The 24,204-nt window shown below is 40.2% G+C and overlaps 1 protein-coding gene across 1 annotated transcript in view; it reads left to right on the forward strand.

Moving 5' to 3' along the window:
* The first annotated feature begins 868 nt into the window (after nt 1-868).
* The window catches only part of RNF213 (ring finger protein 213), a 96,467-nt gene continuing 73,131 nt past the window's right edge, over nt 869-24,204 (forward strand). Inside the window, exons 1-9 of the mRNA XM_063292934.1 lie at nt 869-1,005; nt 1,778-1,968; nt 4,222-4,899; nt 6,996-7,180; nt 8,802-8,960; nt 9,778-9,974; nt 12,596-12,882; nt 16,653-16,894; nt 19,581-19,787. Of these exons, the coding sequence (XP_063149004.1) occupies nt 1,819-1,968; nt 4,222-4,899; nt 6,996-7,180; nt 8,802-8,960; nt 9,778-9,974; nt 12,596-12,882; nt 16,653-16,894; nt 19,581-19,787 (2,105 nt within the window). The 5' untranslated portion in view covers nt 869-1,005; nt 1,778-1,818. The remainder of the gene's footprint in view (nt 1,006-1,777; nt 1,969-4,221; nt 4,900-6,995; nt 7,181-8,801; nt 8,961-9,777; nt 9,975-12,595; nt 12,883-16,652; nt 16,895-19,580; nt 19,788-24,204) is intronic.

Below are 24,204 nucleotides of genomic sequence, written 5' to 3' on the forward strand. Positions count from 1 at the left end.
GGGGTGGGATGTGAAGCGCTGGTTCGGGGCTTCTGCCACTGAGAAAAACAGTCCGACTTTTTGTGAGTTGTCGTATCGTGGTAGGACGGGGGGCCTCGGTCCTTTTGTCGTTATGAGAAAATGGAGGGACGGCTCTGCCTTGCACAGGAAAACGAGGAGGTGAGGAGAAAAGGGAAGCGCGGCGACGCGTAGCCGTGCTTGCAAGATCGCTTTCCTTACGGGATAATAACTTCCCAAGTTGCGGGTTGCGCTGGTTCTTTAGCGTCCTGTATTTGCAGCTTTTCTGGGCGTGACACCGGTGATCTGAAATGAGGGACAGCTGTTTCCATCTTTGTTTAGATACCAAAGAGCTAAACCCGCCTACTGTTTCGTTTTTAGTTGAACGCTAACTCACTTATCCCCTCTTCTGGGATCTGCCACTGCTACAAATTACGCTGTACCGTAAGTTAGATAGAGGAGAGTAATACAGTAGACTCTTGCTTTCAAAACCGAAAGTGATGTTTTCCCGCAACAAAATACCGTATTCCAAAAAGTGTTTCCTGCTTGCAACCCTTCGGAAAACGTATTGGAGGGAAGGCTGGCCGTTGTAGCGTAACCTCCGGGGCTTTTGCAGATTTCGCTTTCTCATTGGTGAGACCGGGCGCATCTATTGGTAGTCGGTGGATGGAGAGGAAAACGAAAGCTATCGGCCGGCATTTGCATAGTGGGCGTTGATTGGAGCCTGCTGCTGCGGCCGCAGAGCTACGCGTGTAGTACCGAAAGCTTTTCCTCGTTCCACTTTTTTTTTTTTGTAGAGGCAGCTTAATTGTACGAAGTATGAATAACTCTCCTTCCGCTTTTGCTCAAGTTTTCCTGCTTTCTGACAGGCTGTAAAAAAACTCATCCTGGGTCGCCGATCACGCAAGAAGGGCATTAAATGCCCTAACTGTCAACGCACTCAAAATGCATCAAACAATTTCTGCAGTAATTGTGGAGGATGCTTGGCTCCTGCTTCGAGTGTGCAAGGTAAGCACCAGCTATTTTTCCAAACAAACAAAAATTACCTGCCATTTTAGAATAAGGATTATCCCAAATAATTACTCCAAAGAGAGAACAAGACTAGATTTTCTTTCCCAGTGTCATCCAGATTCATTTGACTGCCTTCAGTGCTGGAAATTTAGTGGAGTTCCTACTATCTTCAAAAGCATACAGAATCAATCTAAATTTTGTTCCAGTGCAATTTGTTAAGTGTTTAACAAATATGCCCAATTATATAATCGAAAATCAGGTGAATTAAAACTCTCAGTGTTAGGTGAAAGTTTCAACTTTGAAAGAGAAATTCTTTAAAAGATTTGATAAGTTAATTATTAATTTTCAAGCATCTAACGGAAATAATATTAACATCTCTCTTAAAATATATAACAGTCCTGAGGTGATACTCATTCCCATAATGTTTGTAGACTCATGGACATACTCAGTTATCAATTTCACCCTTACTCTGTTCTCTGACTGAAAGTGCTGTTGCTAGAGAAGTGGAGAGCATTTGAGATAATACATGCTATTAGGTTAAGTGCATAGTTGCTTTTAAGTGAGAGGGGTGACTGTGTACTTCAATTTCAGCATTGAATGGTTGATGTTCCCTGTGGTACTGGCCTGGGAATGCAAATACATTTTGCAATAAAAAGGTTTAGCAGAAAATGGATAGTTTCAGTAGCTTAAGCAAATCTTCATTTGTTGAGATTCACATTTCTGCCTCTGATTTGTGCTTAACTGACTTTCAGAAAGCATTTTGCTTTAGTTGCAGATAAGAGTGATGCAGAAAGGACCTCGACGGTAGAGATGGAACCTGAGGGAAAATTACAGGTGGAAAGCTCCCCTTTGTTGGGATCATTTGTGGATGAACAGCCATCTAGCAAACAAACACATGGAACACCTGAGGAGTCTCCATCAGGAAGACTTGGGAAGGGCACCTCAGCCTCCCGAAAACGAGTGAGTATATTTGGATGCTGGTTGTGCTTGGTCCAGAAAAGTTGGCGCTCCTTGCAGTAAGAGAATATTCAATTACTCTGTCTTCTTTTTCTTGACTGGAATCTTAGAACTGCTCATTTGTTTTTGCTGCATTTACTTGTTTATCTGTGGTTTGTTGATAGTTTACTGCATTAGAAGCTAACATTTGTATTTTTCTCCCAAATGATAAGTTCTCTGAAAGCAAGGCTATTTTTCCACAGGCAGTGGAAACTCTGAATGTTGATGACTGTACTGTACTGGATGAGGATGATAACCCTCCTTCCAGAAAAAAAAAGGGGGAAAAACCATACCTCAAGGAGGGCAGTAATCCATACTCAATTCCTCAGCAGGTAGTTTTTCCACTGTGTGGTATAATCTAAGTGCTTATTGTCATGAGCTGTTGCCTACTCACATACTAGTCTAAGTATTCTGAGATTTGGGACTTCGATGTTCTGAATATGAGTAAGTTTTTGAAACAAAATTGAGAGGTCAGAGTGTTTCCCTCTAGGATATCTATTGATACCAAAAGTTGAAATGAAGGACACCCTTGGTGGCTAGAAATAGGAACCTGAAGCTGTAAAATCTGAAGGATGTCCCTCCATCTTGAACCTGGGTCTAGCCCAACACTCTGACTGCTGTACTTCCCAGCTCTTACTGAGCTCATCAAAGTGAAGCAGTTGTGAGTCTCCATGGTACTCTGTTAATTGGGCTAGATTTTAAATGTCTGTTTAAAACCATGTTTAAATATAATTTATAGCAACATACCTAAGAGTGTGCTATCTGCATGAGCAGTTCAGCCTGAACTTTTATATTATGTGCCTCTTGTACTTATCAGAAAAATCCTTAGTACTGATGCCAGACTTTGCAGTATATTTATTAAAAAATATACAGCCCCTTTTACTCCTCATTTTTTCCTAAAATGCATACTAAAATACACATTTTATTAAGTGTGAAACAGCAGAATGCATTAACTGTTAAGTTTCTCTAAAAGTTATACAAGCAATGGAGAAAATCCTTGTTGTTCCATTTTTTCCTTAAAGGGAAATAAGTTTTGATAATTGTTTAATTATCAAAATTGGGTTTGATACTTGTTTGCACTATACACTATAGTATATGATACACTTTGCGTCATACAGTACAGTAGGATCTCAGTTAACCGGAACTCAAGCAATGAGCAAAAAAAATGAAGAAATAATACGTTAAATAAAAATTTAAATAAAATCAGTTTTTAGCAGAAAGATAAGTTTAAACTTGGCGCACCGCGCCGATCCCCCTCCAGCAGAAAGGCAAGTCCAAAACCGCCACGCCCACCCAACCCCTTGTCATGATCGCCACATCGCAACGGCTCGCATGACAATACAAGGAGATGGGTCATGCGACTAAGACTAAGGCAATAAACACAAAAAAGTATCAGTGAGCCTATAGAAACAATGTAACAACTGGAGCGGCAACCCAGGAAAAGGTAACTTACAAGTAATTGAATAACAAACAGGAGAGGCGCGCCGGGGCTTTCGAGGAATTAGAAGCCTGATTGCCCGGCAATGGGCGATCGAGGCGATGCCCGGGGTGCAGGGGGGCTGGACGACCTCTCACCTGGCAAGGACCTCTCACCTGGCAAGGACGAACCGTTGGGACTCGTGGGGCGCACCTGGGGCGATGTGGGGTGGAGCGCTGACCGGCGTGGGCTATTTAAATCCCATTCCGGCGCACTCCCCTCACTCTCAGCTTTCTAAGGGCATGCACTCTATTCCCTATTAAAGCCAGAACCTAAAGCTACGCTAGCATCTGTGTCTTTATTGGATCTCAGGCAGAGCCTGACACCCCTTTTCTGTGATACTGATTATATTTATTTCCTTTTTCCTCCCAGTTCTTAATCCTTGCTACTCTGTTTATTGCATGGCTTGCTTGGGGTGACTTCATCTTTTTTTCCTGAAACATTTGTATGGTGCAGTTACATTTTGTTTGTGACAAACTATAGGCAAACTTGCAAAGTCTCTTTGCAGTCATTTGAAGCTGTGTCACAGGAAGAGAGAGAATATTTGATAATCCAGATTCTTATAATTTTGATTTTAAAAGTGCTGTGTAAAGATATGGCTAACAGTATGCTGGTGCTGAAAATCTAGAAGTTTGTTATATTTAATGAGAAAAGGATAAATTTAGCTATTAGAATTGTTTGTAATGTTCCAGAATGGGATTTTTCCATTTCAAATAGCGTTTTTTCTTTCTACCTTGTAGAAGAACAGGAAAAAGAACAAGAAGACTCTTCCAGATAGTGAATTGCATAATGCCTTGTCAAGCTCAAATTCAGCTCCATCCAGTCTTGACTGTTCACTTACACCAGATTCAGCTGATGTGAGAATCCCATTAGAAGAAAGTCAACACTCTGAAGCGAAGTTGATTGACTTAATGCCATCCACTGGTGACAGTAGTGGCCATATTAGAAATAGCTCCTTCTATGCAGATCAGGGCCAAGAATTTGTGGGCAGAACAGAAATCCAGGCTCAGTCAGAGCATAATAACAACAATGGTGCAGTAAGTCAACCTCTTATTGCCACTGTCACAGGGGAGAAGATGGAGAAGGAAAGTTCCAGAATGGTTGTTATAGCTGGTAAACAGAAGGATCCTAGCAAGAAACAATGTGCCACCAATTCTGTTGGACCTAGTCAACTTTCCGAGAATACATCCAACATATTAGATGAAAGTCTAACACAACCTGTTTCTAAGGGAAACATGGATAACAGATCTTCAGATTTCAATGTTAATGTTACATCTTCTGAGGAAAAAAGTAGAGGATCAAGTACTGAACATCAAAACGCTGAAATGAAGAGAGCCTTGCCTGAATCTGAAGTGGGACACAGCAATACAACAGAAGTTATAGAAGAGGCCAAGCAACAGAGTGCTTCTGGTTCAAAAGTAAATTGCTTGTCTTATTTGTGCTAACCTATATCTCAGTCTGTTTTCTGTTAATGTAATGGTATGTGGGAATGACCTTGGGAGACGGGGAAGAGCAACAGCCAGGAGAACTGTTGGATAAGAGACAGCTGAGCCTGCAGAAGGAATGTGGGCATGGCAAATATCTCAAAAGGGACCCTCCCTAGTTTCTTGGGCTGTAAAGGCAATGGGGGAGAAATGTACTTTCAGACTTGCAAGAGTCTGTTAATGTCCATTGATTAGCCTATCTGGTTGTGCTTCCTGTCTGGACTACCTTGCAAGGCTGCCAGTTGGAATGCTCTTTTTAGGGGGAAAGCTAGAGCATAAGCTAAATAAATATATAACATTGTATAGATGATGATTTTTGTGAAGCAATAGACACATTCTGCCCCGTAACTAAATCCTTGCTGTAGCTCAGGGGTTCGCAGCTTTAAACTTTGTATATCCTATTACAATGTCCTTAGAGATAATTATTTTTGCAGGCCATATGTAAGGTGTGTGACAACTTGACATCCATGGGTGTGTTTATGCACAGGCCTGCAACTAGGGTCTTTGTCACCCGGGGCAAACATGGATTCCATGCCCATTTTGGCGCCCCCCAGCGCGGTGCTGGGGCGCATGCCCCGCTTGCCCCCCCTAGTTGCGGCCCTGATTATGCATGTTACCCCCACGTAGCATCTGTAGGATAGAAATTTTACTATTCTTATGAGGTATTTACCAATTTTTATGAGGTATTTTTTAAGAATAATTTTGAAGTCTCCACCATGGATTACTTGCAGCATCCTTGCAGACCACCAATGTTTCCTGGACTATTGTTTTGGAACCCTTGCTTTAGGAAGTTCCGCAGTTCTAGAGCAAGAAGAAGAATGTAATATCTGAATACTTAACAGTTCTAGATTTCCGAGTCTACTGAAATCAACTGCTTTGATTTTAAATTGATGCAACCCTTTTTCTACACCCACCATCTTAGCCAGGTAAATAGCATGTTGGAGACTGGTATAGGGTGCTCCAACAAAGGAAATTTTTTTCAGCAGCAGCTTGTGCTAGAGATCCCCAACCCACTTCTATATACCACTCTCTATATTAGAATGTTGAAGACACTGAGGAATCTGGTAAGGAAATATCTCTGAAACGAAGACCCTACGGGTCACGGGTTGTCTTCTATAAAATACCATGGACTTTATTAATCTCCCGAGAATGTTTCTCCTGAATGTTTCTTGTTTTCCTTTGATTAAAAAAAGTTGTAAGAAAGGAACTTTGAACTTGGTAACTAGGGTTTAGATTTGTATTTGGCTTAAGGCTCTCCTTTGGGGTGAGATGGGTGGTGGCAAAATTTGATAAAATAAATAAAAAGACATGGCATGGTCAGAGTAGAATCTTTATTGCAAAGAAGGAAAAGAGCACTAAAACAGTTAACTGCCTTCTATTAATATGATGGTGCAATTTCCTGTTACTCCTAACATACTTCAATTCCAGTACTTTCTCCTATCTTTCCCATGGTTGAATAGATTTTTTTACCTGAGGCTGAAACTTAACTACCTCGTATTCATTTTATCCTATAGAAGAAGACCATAACAGTCTCCAGAAAAAAAGAGATAATGAAGAATGTCATCCCTGCGTAGTCTTCCCTTCTGGGGGTGGGGGGGAGATGGGCGGTGATAAAATTCAATCAATCAAGAACGTGTGTAGAACTTGACCTACTTCAAGTTATTACATTTCATTTCTTGATTAAAGAGGATTGTCACTCATGGACAAATGTGAGATGTGTGCCCACATTAATTTTTTGTTGTTGCATAAGTTATATATGGTGATCTTAAACAGGAGATCATACTTTATATCTATCTGTCTTCTTGGATCTCTTAATAGTGAAACTTTTTTGTAAAGCAAGAGTATCTTTCTGGCAACCAGACAGGGAACATCACAGAAATGGGCAATTCCATTTTTCTGGTTACCTTAAGTAATTGTGGCACAGCAGATTAGCAAAAACACTTACAGGCTGATCATGGATTTATTTGCACGGGCACTTTTTAATGATTTTTTGTTTTGTTTTTGTTATATCTGATATGCCTTTATTACAGAAAGCAAAGTTAGAGGCAGCCAAGGGGGAGAATGTCTCTGAAAAGGGAGAAAAAATATGCACTCCAGTAGAAGAGTCTGGGAAGAAAAGGAGGGGTTCTGTTGCTTCTGGAAATCAAAAGCAGCAGTCAAGAAAGAAGGCCGATGCACAGGAGATAAACCATGAAGACCCTGCTTTCAGACAAAGGTATGACATACTTATATGCCATGCAGTATATATGGTTTTTTTTATAATAGGCTAATAATAGTTGTTACACGATTCTACAAAATCTCATTTTCTTTTTTATCCCTATTTGCAAGGAATGAAATGGAAGTTTCAGGTTTAGTGGAACTGTAACATCATAATCCTTCCTTCATAGGTTTTTCCAATTACACAAAAATGGAAACAGTGCAGCTTCTAACAGGCTTGATCAAGAGTATCCTCCTGTTTAAAGGAGTAATTCCAATATGCTTAATCTTTAGTTGATCAATTTTTAATTTCTTTTGTGTGGGTAGACCTACTGTGCTTTTGATTATTCTTTCTCCCCTCCTGTTATAAGGAAATAACGAATGCTCCTAAACATCCATGTGGGTCTTCCTTTGTGATTTAAGCTCTTACTAAACACAGGAACAGTCTTGGCAATGTAGGCGAGACTCTTCTGTGGCTGTCCTACTAAGGGTGTATATCAGTCTGTCTCAACCCGGTTCTTCCAGAGCAGTTGGACTCCCAACCGTGCTGGTTTGGGGTGGTGGCAGTTCAACATCTGGAAGATGTTAGATCAGGAATTCTGGTATGTGTGATGGATCACTCGGTGGTACTTTCATTTGGGATCCCTGTTTGGAATGGCTTGAAAATGGAGCCCTCTTCTTACTGTGGATGTTCTGCTTTTGAATGCTTTGTTTCAGTTGAAATCAGTTATTAGCTGAATCAAACAGCTGAGAACAGCATCACTTAATTCTTGAAAAAAAATGCTTTATGCTGATAACTGAAATTTTAGAGTGCCATAGATTGTTTTTTGCTTCATACAGAATTTTCTGTCTCCTGATGATGGCCATGTACAGATGCACTTTCTGGCACACACACACACAGCAGCCCCCCAAGTTTCTCTCTTTTGATTAGGCTTTTTTAAAAAGCTTTTTGTTGCAAATAGTAGATTCCTCCCCCGCCCCCCAACCTATTTGCAAGCTGTGGAGCAAGAAGAAGAAAGGTCCTGTGCAGCCCCGATTTACATGCCAGTGGTTCCCATTCAGTGCTGTACGTGAGACTAAAATACCCTTCAAGTCAAGCTAGCTCCTAGTGGTCATCCGGACAGTCCATGGAGTTTTCTTGGCAACAACATAGAAGTGGTTTGCTGCTGCTGCTGCTTTCTGTGAAAAATTTCAACTTCCCAGTATAACTTACAGCCCTGAGATTTCCTAGCGGTCTCCCATTCAAATACGAAGCAGGACTAAACCTGCTTTCCTTTTCAGGATCAGCCAGAGAGGTTTACTCTGTGTTTTCCTTGCTGTGATGAAATAAAGGGGATACCAGTTTTATTACAAGCTAGGTGCATGCTAAAGATAATCTTACTAACCGCAGTATTAGAGAGCTCACAGTGGCTATTGCTATGAAGCCATTGCTTGTTTATTTTATTACTGTGTTTCAATAGTGTACTGTATTTTATATGGTATTTACTTTTTGAAAATTTGTACATCCTCTGAAGATGTGTCCTATATCAGGCAGTATATATGTAATTTAAATCAATACTTGTTTTATGGAAGTTTTCTGTATCATAATTTAGTAGTATTAATACTGAAGTTGTCTTCTGTCTTCTTATCCTGTCTTGCAGTCAGATAGATTTTGAGAATGGTATTACAGTATATTTCCATGCCATTCTGTCTAAGGACTTCAAGATAAATCCTGAGAAGCATAAAGTATTCATTAGGGCAGGGGGGATTTCTGATTTTGCTGACTGGAAGGATAACGTCTGTGAGCTGAGCTGTACCAAGTAAGTATATCTTTGCAAATTCTAGCATAATCTCAATTTCAGGGCTAAAAGGCTTTCGCTAGCATGTGAATTACATGGGAGGTATTTAGCCTTCATTGCAACAAATGCTCTCCCCCTCATTTCTTTTTTGAGGGTAAAATTTAGCTCTGTCTGAATGTGGGCGTGCTGATGTTTGTATTATAGCAAAGTTATCTTAGGACAGGTGCTTATATTGTATCTTATATTACAGGGGAAAGGCAGTTAGAGAAAACCTATATACTTGCGCTCTTGCTGTTAATTATTCATGAATAATGAAATTGATAAAGAGGGCAAGGTCACTTCTTTGTCCAAAGCTGTACATTGTGCAAGGGCGTGAGTATATTGGAGTGAAGAAATGCTAGACTCTGTGATTTATGCTCATGTTGTTGGCACTTCATACATACCAGTATTCTGGTAGGGAGAAGGGGGACATTATGTCTAATCTGGTAATGGGCACAAGAAGATGCTAGATCCCAGAGCTCTGCACTTATGTGGTCTGCAAAGAAAGGAAACTAGTGCTAGTTAATGTCATTTTGTGCTTCTATAAAATTGTGGCAGACCCACAGCCTTGATTATACTTATTGATGGTGATTTATGAAGCCCCGTTACTTTTGAAAATGAAAAGGAAGGTTTAGTATTGCATTTTACTTTTACTGTTAGTGTATACAAGAAATGTAAGCCCATTACAGTTTCAGGAAGAATATTCATGTTTTTATATGCTTCTAGAATTTTATCTCAGCAATAAATTGCTTTCTTGCCTGTTACTGCTTTGTTGCTAATACAATGTTTTAAATACTAGAGATCTTGAAGAACATGGATACCTGATTGAAGGCTTCACCATAATGTCTAAGGAAAACTTGAATAAACCAATTTCTTATAAATACTTGGTTACAAGTGGCAAAAAACAGTTGTATGAATTCATTTACAAACCTGCTTCAGCAGATGTACATGTAAATCGCTCCTTGTTTTTATCACCAGAGTTTTTAAGTGGTACAGGTAAGGAATTACCCCTTGTATTACAATCTTGCCAGGGTTCTATTAAAGAAACTCTTGCCAGGGTTATATTAAAGAAACTGAGATTTTGTGGTATCAAAGAAAACAAGAGTCCAAAATATGCGATAGAACAGTTTCTCCAAAGAAATGTTTTTAATACTAGATTAGGTGTAGCAAAAGTCCTTCCTGTATTTTTCCTATTTCAGCTTTTCTCTTATATTCTATTGATTCAGTTTGTCTCAGTCTTTCAGTTTAATTTTTAGTTGTTGAAGGATGTGTCCAGATTGGTAGTAGACAGATGCAGCTTCCTCAGTAGGTTGACAGAGATACTCTTGAATGTACACCTGATGCATCTCCACAAGGCATTGTGCTTCCTCCAAATCCCACCTTTTTTGGTGATTGGTCAGGCAGATATTCAGCAGATCTATGACTATTTCCTTGACTTCACATCTCAGCTGGATCTGTCCAGCTGGCATATCTCTCTGAGTGGATATGAGTAATTTCATCCTCTAGTTACCATGCAGAACCATTGCAACAGCCCAGCAGACAATCTTCTGCCTCAGTTTTTCTTGCTAGATAGTCACTTTAATGCTACTGGGTGGCTTTATGCAGATCAAGAAGAGCAAAGAAGTAAGCATGCTTCACGGTGTAGGCTTGAACTTGCACTCTTGTCTGTGTTCAGTTACATTTGCTTTTGATTTTATACCGGTGTTGCTCTAGATACCCCTTCAGTAGAATTATCTCTTGAAGCTCCTGGGAAAACCAAGGGGCTTCCTTGGATCAATGGCCACTTAGGAACATCCTCTCAAGTGCCACAGCCAACCCAATATTCCAGCCACCCACTCAGCAGAACTGCCTGCTAGAGCTTCAGAAAATTCTTCAGGCGTCCTTGGAAACCAATAGGAGCCTGGGGTGGATTGCTCAAATAAGTCCCTCCTCCCTACCTGTAAACTCCATAGTGACCTGATTATGACAAAGGAGTGATAGAAATGGCCCCTGCTCTCGGGTCATGGCTAGCTGCTCTGAGACAAAATCTCAGAACTAATGTGTGACTGCCTTTGTGGGTCACATCCATAATAATTCGGGATTGTCATGGTGGCCATGAACCCATGAGCAGGGTCTCCTCCCCCCAGTGAAGGCAAATTGAAATGCCCCTGAACAAAAATTTAGGGGAGTCCAGTACCAGCTGAATGATGAGATCAAGCAGCCTCAGTAGGGATAAAGTTGCACAGTGGGAAGTGGGGGTGCAGAGCAGTAATACCACTAGTCTGTAAGGTCCAGCCTCACAAAACAGCATATTCGTTGGGACTTTAGATACAGTACGGAATTCATTTTTTCTCACACTATTTCCCCCCCACTTATTTGGTTTAAGGGTCTGGAAACCTAACTCTGAATTGACAGCCAGTGGAATAAGCTGCCACAAGTAGTAGTAAATTCTCTACTGGAGGTCTTCTAACAGAGCTGAATACTGTAATCAACCTTCTCTAGAGGATTTTGCACTGAACTATTTGTTCTAGATACTCTTATGTTCTCTATAGTCCCTTTCAGCTCTGTCATTGAATTTATCATTTTGGAGAGATTACAACAGATCTTAATAGTTACAGTTTTGTTTCCCTGATTTTCTTTTTATTATAATTTCTTATGTACTATGAAAATGGGAAGTGGATGTAATTTTTTTTGTAATGGACGGTAAGTGGGCTTTTAAAAAAGAAGTATTCTAGTTTGGTCTGCTGGAGATGTACAGGTAGTCCTCACTTAATGACCACAATAAGGAAATTGGTTAAGTGGTATGGCCATTAAGTGAATCACAGTGATCGTTAAGTGAATCCAGTTTCCTCAATGGACTTTTTTGCCAGAAACCAGCAAAAAAGGTCACAAATCGCATTCACGTGACCACAGGGCGCTGCAACTGGTGGTAAATGCGAGCTGGCTGCCAGATGCCTGAAATGCGATCACGTGACCGCAAGGATGGTGTGATGATTTGCAACGGTTGTAACTAAGAGTACAGGTCATAAAGCACTTTTTCTGAAGCTGTTGTAACTTCAGACCATTGTTAAACGAACAGTCGTAAAGCGAGGACTACCTGTATGTGGCTGGCAATCAATCCTCCTCCAAATGTAGTGTTTCATCTTTCAGGCTGTGCTGATCCAATTTCAGGTTGTATTTATGGAAGAGCAGACTTTATTCTGTTGAATTGGCCATTGTATCTGAGTTTGATCATAAGATTCAACTGGAAAGAGCATTACTGCAACAGATTTAAGATTAAAAACTAGGTCATATAGTTTCTGGCTTTCTGCGATGATAATAGAAGACAATCTGCTGTTTCGGTATCTCTGCTATCAAGCCAAAAAGAAAATTCTATTCTCATCCTAGCTGAGGAAGCTGAGAAATTGCACATTTACTGATCTTTGTGTACTGCTGTATTTCAAAACGCCTCCAGCAGTAGGCAACATAAAATGAACGTGGATGGAATATAGCTAATACCTTCCACAGAGGTTGGAGGAAAAAGACCGTAAAAAATTGGGGGGGGGGGCTTGAAAATTGCATAATGCGGTTGCATTAGCACACAAAGTAGAAGAGCTGTATCTTGCATTTCAGAACTTTAATATTACTTTATTTAACAGATTGGCATCAGTATGACGATATAATATGTCTTAAACCTGAGGAGAGTTTGTTGAAGAAATTTATGAGTTCGTTGTGGAAAGATAAGGAAAAGGATATTGTGAGAGGGAAACTGATAGCAGTAAGAATAATGCTGGACAGACTCTTCAGTATACTTCATCCCTGGAGTCCGATTAACCTCAAAAGCTTTTTCCAGCATTTCCAGCAATTTTACCATGTGAATAAAAGACCAATGGTAAATGAAGGACAGCGAAAGGAATGGAAAGAGCTGCAATTTGGAGAAAAGCAGGTATTAAAATCTCTTTATTGTATACACAAATAAAACTTTGTAGCCAAACTTCTATAGAGTTTGTATCATCTTGACTGAGGTGACCCTGGTGCACTTTGTTACGGTGACCTTGGAACAAAATGATGCAGCTAAGTTATTAAACTGGGCTGAGTCCATATGATGTTTAGGATAGGCCGAATATGAACTCAGTCATTGTGGGAATGAAATGGAACTCTTCAGGGAATGCACCTCTGCACGTATTCCACTGTGGACTACATAAGACTCTAGTATCAAGCGAATACTCTGATGTTTAAAACAACTTTGTACTTCAAAAGTGAAACTGATGCAGGATTTAATTCAGCTGGGAAACCGTTTCTGGATTACAATTATATATATAAGCTAATAGCACATCTGAAATTTGGGCTTCTCTAAACAGAGTCTTTAACTGTTCCCATAGAAATTACTGTACTTCCCAGTTTTATGCTTTACAAAGTATATGTATATGCCTGCCTGCCTGCCTATCACAATTATATAACCAACATGCTTTTCCCTAAACTACTATATTTTGTAAAAATATAGTAGTTTACTTATTCGTGTTGATATTCATATATTGGATTTCAAAAATGACCAATAGCTTTTAGAATAATTTATTTGTTTATTTATCATATTTCTTTACTGCCCATCTTGTATTAGAATGACTCTGGGCAGTTTACAAACAATTAAAATATCATTAAAACCATACAATATAAATATAAATACACATAAATATAAAATGCAAGATTTAAAAGTCCAAAATGGTGAATAACAATCTCATCATTGGCCCCCTCAAGGTGCCAACCACCACCATGATTGGCTATCCCCCCTCCCATCCCAAGCAAGGTGGCACAACCAGGTCTTAACCCCCTTCCAGAGAGTCGGGGGAGTGGGGGCCTGCTTCAACTCTGGGGGTAACTTATTCCAGAGGGCAGGTGCCACAGCAGAGAAGGCCCTCCTTCTGGACCCTGCCAGCCTCTCATGGACAGGGTCCGTAACATGCCCTCTCTGCCTGACTGGGTGGGACGGGTTGATGTAATGGGGGTGATTGCTTTAAATAGATGAATATTCTATAATATAGTATATTCATATATTTAAAGCAGCCATTGAAATATTGAAAATGTCAACCTAATTCTTTGATGCTTGTAAACTCCCTATTTTTCTACCTTTATACTTTATTTATTTATTGCTTTTTAAAATAATGACAGAAAAAGGAAAACAAAACAAAAAAATACACAAAGATACATATGTAATAAAAAATACAAAACAAGTCTTAAAAAATAAAACAAAGTAACAAAAATAAAAAATATAATGTCTCATTCCAATAATAAACAATTGCAATTCTATATTTATTTAATGCAAATATGATGCGAGTATGTCTGTCTAAATCTATCTATCACAATTATATAACCAACATGCTTTTCCTAAACTACTATATTTTGTAAAAACAAGTCCCATATTTCATTATACTTATCCGTACAAAGCCTACGTCTATAGGCAATCCTCTCCTAGGTGGCAAGTGTAATCAAGTCTTCAATCCATTGAGTAAATAGGGCCATACATCTATCTTTCCAATTTTGCAATATCAGTCTTTTGGCCATAGTAAGGGCATGGAGAATCCACTTATGTTGTCCAGTTGTCAAATTCCATGTACTAGGTATGTGATATTCATACATTAAGTTGTTTAAGGCCCATTGACACTCTTGCTATAGAAGTTAAGATGCTCTCCCATTATCTAGGCAATATAGGAATCTCTAATTCTTTATTCCATTCATGTCCTAGCCTCTGCATATCGAATTGATATATTGATAACAAATATCTATAAAAACTAATAGTAGTAATAGCCTTAAACTGTTAAACCTTTAAACAAGTTGTTCTGTTAAACTGTTAAACTTTAACAGTTTAACAGAACAACTTAAATGTAAAGTTTTATATTTCTTGTTCTGTCTTTTTTCCCCTCTGAAATCTTTTTGTAGGGTTCTTTCCTGTTTAAATCTCTTTTTCTTAAAAAATGCTCAATTAAGAAAGATTGATTGGTTCTGGTGTCATAATGGTCACATTTTGAAACAGCTGAAGCTTCTGAAGACCTTCAAATTGTAGAAAGTAGCTTAAATGGTGATGCATGGGTCACTGTGGCCAAATCCAGCCAGCACAGGAGCAATTATAGCTGGTGCAGTGGACGTAACTGCACAACTACGTTCCTTTCCATAGCTGCCACCTATGAATCTAATGACAGTGGAGGATCAGCAAGCAGCCCATAATAAAATTCAAGTTTCTGAAATACGTTTTCTATGACCAATAGTGTATCTTTCTTTCCTCAATTATGTTCAGCCTAATCTATTTCATTATCAACCCTACACAATATTCAAGGGTACTTATTATTTCCTTGGAGTAAAATGGCAAGGATGATGATGTTAGCTGGCTGACAGTGCTTAGGCAGTGCTTAGAATACCTCTCTTAGCAGTTTCACATAGACATTAAATACAGTAAGAGACAAGATGGAATCTTTATCAGTCAGAGATTGCGCCTTTATAGATCTTGAATTTCAAATAGAAGATTCTTTAGTATTGGACATTCTGCACCTACAAATCTACATGGATCACTTCCCTTAATTATGGGGCCAGTCACATTCTGGCTGATTTAAGCGGTCACAAAGGACAAAATGTTAAATACGTGATAAACCCACTGTCTCCAGATACCTGGCCCGTGCCCTCAGCATGTACAAACTGAAAGCATTCTAAAATAATGGGACAAATGGGTGTAGAAATTATATATTCTGACCTGTCCCAATGCTGGAGTCCAAGCTGAGGATGATGTGATTGACATTAATTACACAGGTGGTACAAATTGCTCCCTGTAAGCTACTGATTTTTTCCCTTTTAGCATCCGAGTCAAGGCATAGCTGAAATACTTTCAACAGAAACAATAAAAACAAGCAAGCACTGTTCATTTCCTCTGCTGCATCAATTAGGAATAGATCCCAGTGCACTGTTTTCTCTCAATGTTTCTTCCATTTGTGCTCTGTTATCCCTTTTGCTTCATCATTCTCATCTTCATATTAAAAGTGGAAGGCTGATAGCAGCATAGATTTTATTGCCTGTGCTTTTTCACATTCCACCGAGCATGGCAGGATTTGACAGTATTGCAGACAGATGAGATAGGAAATCACCCAATATATACAGGAAATTGTTTAGATCTATTGGACACTTGAGTCGGATAATTTTTTAATCCACTACCTCTGCACAATCACTATTCTAGAAGCAGAAAGCTACTACACAACATAACACATTAACAGCTTGAATTAAACCAATTTCTTTTCTAAGTTGAAAAACTGACTTGAAGCCAGAATTCCCTAGTTTGGACATGTCAGGGAGCTTTGACTTAATCTAAATCAAGAACTAAATGCGTGAGAGGGTACTGATGAGACTCTGTGCCTGTACCTTGGCTTATGAAGCCAATAACCTGGCCAGTCACTGTTGTAACAGGCAAATATACAAGAAAAGTTGACCACTGTATACCTGTGGTTTGGTTGCAGCAGGAATTTCAGGCATTTCATGGACAGGGGAAACTAACATTAGTGCGTAGGTATTGCTGCAAAAAGGCAAAATATGTTCATTCATAGCCTAATCTATAATCTGACTTATTTGGGTTAGGTTCAGGACAAGGTATGGATCTAGATGTTCTGTTTTTTTAACTATAATTTATGCCTTTATATGATATATGGTTAAAGGTGCAATTCTCTCTCTCTCTCTTTAAAGCTGCAAGAGGCGATTGTGAATTACTTGATGGAAGGATCCAATTACCTTCACAACCAGAACACTTCAGTGTGTGATAAATTAGGCCTAGCACTGATAACCCTTACTCTAGCAAAAGATTACAATATTCCACTATCCAGAAAGGAACTGCCACAATTATGCACATTTCTTTGTCTGGAGAAATCACCAGCAGATGTAGTGAATGAAACCAAGCACTTCAGAGAGATGTTTTCCGAGTGTCAGGGGTATGTAACTTTGGGGAATATAAAGAGAATCTAGGGTGGAGTGGGGGTGCTAAGGTTATGGGAGAAAGATGGTGGGTTTGGTTGGGAGGAAGGCAAGCAAGCAAGCGGGTGTGTTATGCATGCCTTATCTGCCTTGCTGTTTTTTTTAAAATATGAACTGAATAAGTCTGTTTGCTACTTTGTTTTAGTTGATGTGTGGGTGTGTGCATGTCTGGTACTAGAACTTTTATTTTTTTCATGTGATAGATTTCTGAGATCAGTGTACTTTTAGTGAAATATGTGATTTGACATAAGTTGCTCCAAAACGTTGCTTGTCTATAAATCTTACCAGTTTCCCCCACAACAACAAGCCTGTGAAGTAAGTTGGGTTGAGAGGGAGAGACTGGCCCAAAATCACCTAGTAAGCTTCCATGGCTGAAGGTGTACTTGAACGTGGGTCGTCTTGGTGTCAGTCCAGCATCATAGCACTGCACCGTGCTGGCTGTCATGTGACATAATGTATATAAATGTATATATGTGTTAAAAGCCACACTTCAAAAAAGGTGCAGAGCCAGCCCCCCCCCAAATTAATTGAATTGATAACTACTAATTAAATTTGTTTATAAAACAAGGAATCCTGTTTGTAAAATTAACTGATCCCTACCTTCATGCTTTCTCTTAAAGACAAAAATACACTTCACACACACACACACACACACACACACACACACACACCTACCTCTTGGGAGGAGGAAAACATGAGGAACCTTTTCCCTCCCCTCTCAGGATCTTTGTCTCCAGCGGGCGCAATCAGCACAGATGGCAACAGTGCACATTACAATGATGGCATAGATTTATTAAATCAAAGTTTGAATGTTGTTATCCTTTCAGTACATTTCTCAGTTCCAGCACAACTCACTAAAGGTGCATGCCACTGATCAGCATGATCTTCCTAGCTGATGAAAGCAGAGATGTTGTCTAAATTAGCAATCAGATGGTTTCCAAAAGATGTCTTGGAGCATCTTGATTCCAGAAAGGTTTCCCCATGTAGAAAACAATTTGGAGGGGAGATTCAGTTGTTCTCAGGCAGTTCTCAGACCATGGAAGTTCATGCCCTGACTCTTTGTCATGAGCACTGATGGTGAGCAGGAGGGGGCCCTATCCAGGGGGGAAAACGCATGCGTAGTACTGAGGAGTTAAGCAGCCATTCAAAGAGACACAGATCAGACCCGCCTTGACTTTTGGGGTTTATCTGTCTGGGTTTTTCCTACGCTTCTTCAGTTTGTTAGGATTTTCTGTCTAATGTAGCAGTAATAAAACACTAGAGACCTATTCCTTGTCTCAGCCTGGTTCCTGGCTGTTAGGACACTCTTGGTCCTTTCACCCATCAGTGAAAGTGTGATCTTCTCCTGGTCTTTGGCATATTGTTCTTAGTCCACCCTAGCGTGCTTTTGTATTTCCATGCACCTGTGCATTTTGATCATCCTTGACTTACGACGGTTCATTTAACAACTGTCTGAAGTTACGATGGCCTAGGAATGGGTGCTTTATGGCTTGTAAAGCACTTCTGCATGTGACAAAATGTTGCACGCCCCCCCCCCCATGATCACATGATTGCATTTTGGACCCTTGGCAGCTGGCTCACATTAAGATGTTGCAGCGTCTCACAGTCACATGATTGTGTTTTGTGACTTTTTTGCTGTTTTCTGGGAAAGCTGGATTTGCTTAATGACTGTGGTGATTTGCTTAATGACCCATGATTTGCTTAACGACTGCCGTAAAAGTGGTCATAAAATCAGGTCTGGTCATGCAGTGACTAGACTTACAACTGCAACAACTTACTATAGAAATGCCAGTCCCAATTGTGGTTATAAGTCGAGGAATACCTGTAGACGGACTGTACGTACTTCATTAGATCAGAATATTCATTATGCTGTTCATCAAGCTCATTATTCATCATGATCACTAGAAAAGGTTATTTGCTGGGCAAGCCTGCAAAGAGATTATATTCTGATCAAATGTGGATGCCCTCTAATTGAGCTGGCCCTTGGCTGCTCTATATCCAAAGTACAACACGTTATCCTTCTGTTGTCCTTCTCACAACACATTCCCCTCCTTCCAGCAGAAACCACAAAAAGTAAGAAGGCACAACAACAGGATGTAGTTGGGAGGAAGGGAAAGGGAAGAGAAAATGGGGGACCCAGATGGGATGGAGATGAAGAGAGGGGCAAAGGTAACTGAACAGGAAAGGAAGAAAATGGGAAGTTGTGTGTAGGTCTTAAAAAAGGTATGATTCCCAGTTATGTGCATCCTCCCACGTAATGGGCACCCAAGGGTGGGTCGGTCTTACACCGTTTGAAGACAGATCCCACTTGCTATTGGTAAAGAAGGTAGTTTGTTCTCTGGGTCATGGAAGATATCTCAGTGGCCATGCTGTCACAGCAGCTATTTTGCAAATGTGAATCCTCACCTCTTAGGGCAGATATTTTCTCTGTGCCCACATTGTATTCTCTGAATTTTCCATGCGCTTGTCAGTCTCAAAAGGTTGGGGGACAGCAGCGCAGAATAGAAGAAACAAAACAAATTCTGTTATTTTGTTATAACTGTGAAGGACTCTATTTCTGTTGGAAGAAAGAATGGCAAGCTACAGAGAGATTTAGATAAAACGTTTTTTTTAGTCGATCTTAATTTCTTCTCTCTCTTTCAGTATGGAGCAGTATTTGATAATGTTCTGTAATAGCTGTATTGCAGAAGACATTCACCAGTGGGTGTGGACACTCCCAATTCTTTATCTATTTACTGTGGCTGATTCTGAATATAAGGATAGGACTTGCCTTGAATCTGAAGAGAAATGGGCAAGGTTGGAAGGTATTCTGTATTCTGCGGTCAGAGATGAAAAATGCAGCTTCATTAAGTAAGTTTTTCAGCCTATTACCTTTATTTCTGAAATGATTTCTGATTTTTTAAAGTTGATTTGAGCTGAGGCGTCGATCTTCAATTTTTATAGACTGGAAAGTTTGACTCCAAGAAATAGAGTGTCATTTGGTGATGTTGACCTCCCAAAATAATAAAGGTTTATGACCCTCACAAATGATACTGATGTTAATAACACTTATTATCAATTGTTGCATGACTAATTAAACTTTCTCCAGTGGTGTGGGTGGGTTGCATGATTAGTTCATAAAATGACTGAATAGATTACTGGGGTGCATGCAAAGGTTTCAAGAAAGAATTGAGAGTATTATCAAACAATATTGTGATATAAGAGAACATTATGTATGTTCTCTTATATCACAATATTGTGATAATAAACTGATAACTACCAGTTTAAGAAGTGTCATATTTTGGTAAAGTATTCTAATGATTAATATTAAGTAACTAATATACAGTTGTAATCGAAATTATTCAACCCCCATTGCAAATCAGGTTAATTGTCAAAATGTACAGACTTTCAGCTGTTTGCAATGAACAAATCAAAAGCAATTGAAATAGCTCAATACAATGAATGCATCAAGTGGTGTCCCCAAATTCAACTGAAAATGCAACTTATAATGACTTCTCCAGTCTCAGAATTATTCAACCCCCTGAATAGAATCTGTCACAACAGCACCCATACAGTATGCAAAATAGCTGTTGTCTCAAGCACACTTGATGCAACTAATCAAGGGATTCATTAGTTGCACCAGGTGTGCTTGAGCTGGAACACATGAAATACCTGAACTGGCTAGGGGCTTGTTGAGTGTCACGTTTGACCGCATGTTAGAAATACAGTATGGCTAAGTCAAAAGAATGGTCCAAAAAGGTAAGAGAAGAGATCATCGCCCTTCACAAACAAGGAACAGGATACAAAAAGATAGCGAAGGCACTGAATGTTCCTAGAGACATGGTTGGAAGCATAGTTCACAAGTTCAAAGTTAAAAGAACAGTGGTTACAGTACCTGGACGGGGCACAAAAAGGAAGCTGTCAATGGCTGCAACCAGATTTCTGAGAAGGCAGGTGGAGAGAAACTGTCGAGTGATTGCAAAAGACCTGCAGCAAGACTTGGCAACAGGCACTGAGGTTTCAGTGAGCACAGTAAGTTGCATACTAAAAGAGAAGGTTCCCATGCCAGAACTCCAAGATGTACACCACTACTGACCCAAAAGCACAAGAAAAGTCAGCTCTAACATGCTCAAAATTAAATAAATAAGCCACAGAAGTTTTGGGATTCTGTTCTGTGAAGCAATGAAACAAAACTGGAACTTTTCAGCCCGATGGATCAGCAGTATGTCTGGAGGAAGAAGAATGAAGCGCATGCTGAAAAGAACACTCTGCCTGCAGTTAAGCATGGTGGTGGCTCGGTGATGCTCTGGGGCTGCTTTGCATCCTCTGGCTCTGGAAACCTGCAGCGTGTGGACGGCAAGATGGATTCATTGAAGTATCAGGTAATCCTAGGAGAAAACGTCATTCCATCTCTAAGGAAGCTGAAGCTTGGGTGTCACTGGACCTTCCAACAGGACAATGATCCCAAGCATACCTCAAATTCCACTAGGTCTTGGATGCAGAAGAAGTCCTGGAAGATTCTGCAGCAGCCATCACAGTCACCTGACTTGAACCCCATAGAAAATCACTGATGGGATTTGAAGAAGGCGGTTGCAGCACACAAACCCAAGAATATTACTAAACTGGAGGCCATTGCTCATGAGTGGGCTAAGATTCCTCAGGAACGGTGCCAGAAGCTGGTGCCTGGCAATGCATCTTTTTTGCAGCAGGTTATCACAGCAAAGGGGTGCTCTACTAAGTACTGAAGATGCTTGCCATGAAGGGGTTGAATAATTTTGAGACTAGAGAAGTCATTATAAGTTGCATTTTCAGTTGACTTTGGGAACACCACTTGAAGCATTCATTGTGTTGAGCTATTTCAATTGCTTTTGTTTGATTTGTTCATTGCAAACAGCTGAAAGTCTGTACATTTTGACAATTAACCTGATTTGCAATGGGGGTTGAATAATTTCGATTACAACTGTAACTGATCAAAATTTTCATTTGCCAGAATGTATCATTAATTCTCTTTTAAAGCAGAAGTAGAAATGCTGACTGAAAGAGTAGGGCTGTAAACAGGGTATAGTTTGAGTAAGTTATTTAAATTACATGTCCTTCCATCCACAGTAGTTGATTATATGGTGCAACTGGCTGAGGAAGCTTATCGTGTGGGTCAGGCCATGTGTAGGATTGAGAGCGCAGTGACTTGGAGTAGGGCCTATTAAGTGGTTGTGCCCCATTTTGTTTCTACTCAATTATGTTTGGCACCAAAGCATATGAAATTTTTGTGTCAATTAAAAAGTAATCTACACATCTGCACTGCTGTGTATGTTTTGGAATCATTTTTTTATTTTTAACTTTTTGTAATTTGACATAGTTCTGTTTTGATCTGTGTTGTAGTCATGCTTTGGGATTATTTTTTAACGAGGCGAAATGGGTAATCACTTTTATAAACAAATAAATTTAAATATGGACTGCAAATAAGAGAGCCAGTTTAGTCTAGTGGTTAAGGCACCAGGCTAGAAATCAGGAGACAGAGTTTTAGTCCCACCTTAGGCGTGAAAGCCGGCTGGGTGACTTTGGGCCAGTCATGCTCTTTCAGCCAACTCACCTCACAGGGTTGTTGTGGGGAAAATAGGAGGAGGAAGGAGCATTAGATATGTTCCCTGCCTTGAGTTATTTGGAAAAATAATAAAGGCAGGATAAAAAAATCTAAAAAAAAAAAAGATCCAACAAGAAATGTGAACAAATACGGTGTTCTTTGTTTAGCAAATGATAATGATTTTTCAGAAACATTAACAAAGCAGGCTAACAGCAAAAGGCTGGAAGGCTGGACCCAAAGCCTTGTGGTGCTCTGCAGGTAGTCCTCTCTTAATGACTCTAATTTCCATCACTAAGTAAAATGGTTGTTAGGTGAAACATCACGTGACCACACTGCTTAGTGACAGCAGTTCCAGTAGTCCTGGTTGCAGTTGTTAGGCAAGGACTGCGTCATTGTTAGGTGAGGACCTCATGCTTCTCCTGCCCTGAGCAAACTGCTGGCTCTATCCCACTGCCTCCTCTTGTGCTGGGTCTGGCAAGCTCCCTTTGGCAGACGAGACTCTGCTGCCCTGCCATGCTCACCTCCGCTTCAACTTCCCCCACTCGCCTATCTCCCCCACATCTCTGCCCTTTTGGCCACCCTGCACTCCACCACCGCTGCCTACTCCTGCCACCCCCAGCTGACCTTCACCGTCTTCCTCCTGCTGCTGGCCCAGGAGCTGGGCGAGGGTGCAGCCAGTAAGCCCTTTGTGTTGTGTGTGGCGAGCAAGGCCTTTGCAGTGCTCTGGAATGTGAACGGTGAACGAGGCCTTTACAACGCCTTGTGACATGGTCCCAGGACGCGCACAGTGAGCAAGGCCTTGTTTGCGGGGCATCCCAGGCCTGCATCACAAGGCATTGAGAAGGCATTTGCCATGTGTATCCTGGGGCTGTGCCCCCACGCAACACCTGGATCCCTGGCCATCAGCGGGAGGAAGAAGATAGCAAAGGGCAGCGGGGGTTGGCAAGAGTAGGTGGTGATAGAGTGCAGGGTGGCCAAAAGCGCAGAGATGGGGAGATAGGCACATGGGGGTAGCGAAGTACACACTGCAGTCATAAATGTAGGCAAGTTGTGAAGCACCTGAATTTTGATCATGTGACCTCAGGGGTGCTGCAATGGCCGTAACTTCATGCACTGGTAGTACGTACCATTCGTTCAGTGCTGTTGTAACTTTGAAAGGTCGCTGAACAACTGGTCATTTAGCGAGGACTAGGTATACTAATATAACAGAAGGTGGCTGTTTTGGATAGAAATTGGAGTACTAACTATAGATTATTTTTTTCAAACTACACATAGATTAGATCTTTTTTTATCACCTGCAGTAGTCCATAGAGCCTTCAGATTCAATGCATCCATCCAAATATAACAATTTTCTTTATTACCAATTTTGGAACATGTGAATTCTGTAATGGAGATTGCTATACTTATGGCATCCTCTCCCTCCCTCTCTTCTTAATTAAGAAGCTACTATATCTTTGTACTTTTAAAAATTTGGGGTCTCTCACCTCTACTAATAGGTTCCTCTTGCTTCTCAAGGTCCTATTTTAGATGCAGCCCTAGTAGCGCTCAGTAACTGCTGAGTTCATTATTAGAGGAAATAACAAAGAAGACAAAAATATCAGTGTGTTGGTTACCTACATATCTCGAAAAAAATTAGTTTTTGAAATGAAAATGTAGCCCTCAAAACTAAATTTGGTCTCAGAATCTGTTTACTCCTAGTAGCTTTCT

This window comes from Candoia aspera, chromosome 2 (genome assembly GCF_035149785.1).
Source record: "Candoia aspera isolate rCanAsp1 chromosome 2, rCanAsp1.hap2, whole genome shotgun sequence".
Classification (NCBI taxonomy): domain Eukaryota; kingdom Metazoa; phylum Chordata; class Lepidosauria; order Squamata; family Boidae; genus Candoia; species Candoia aspera.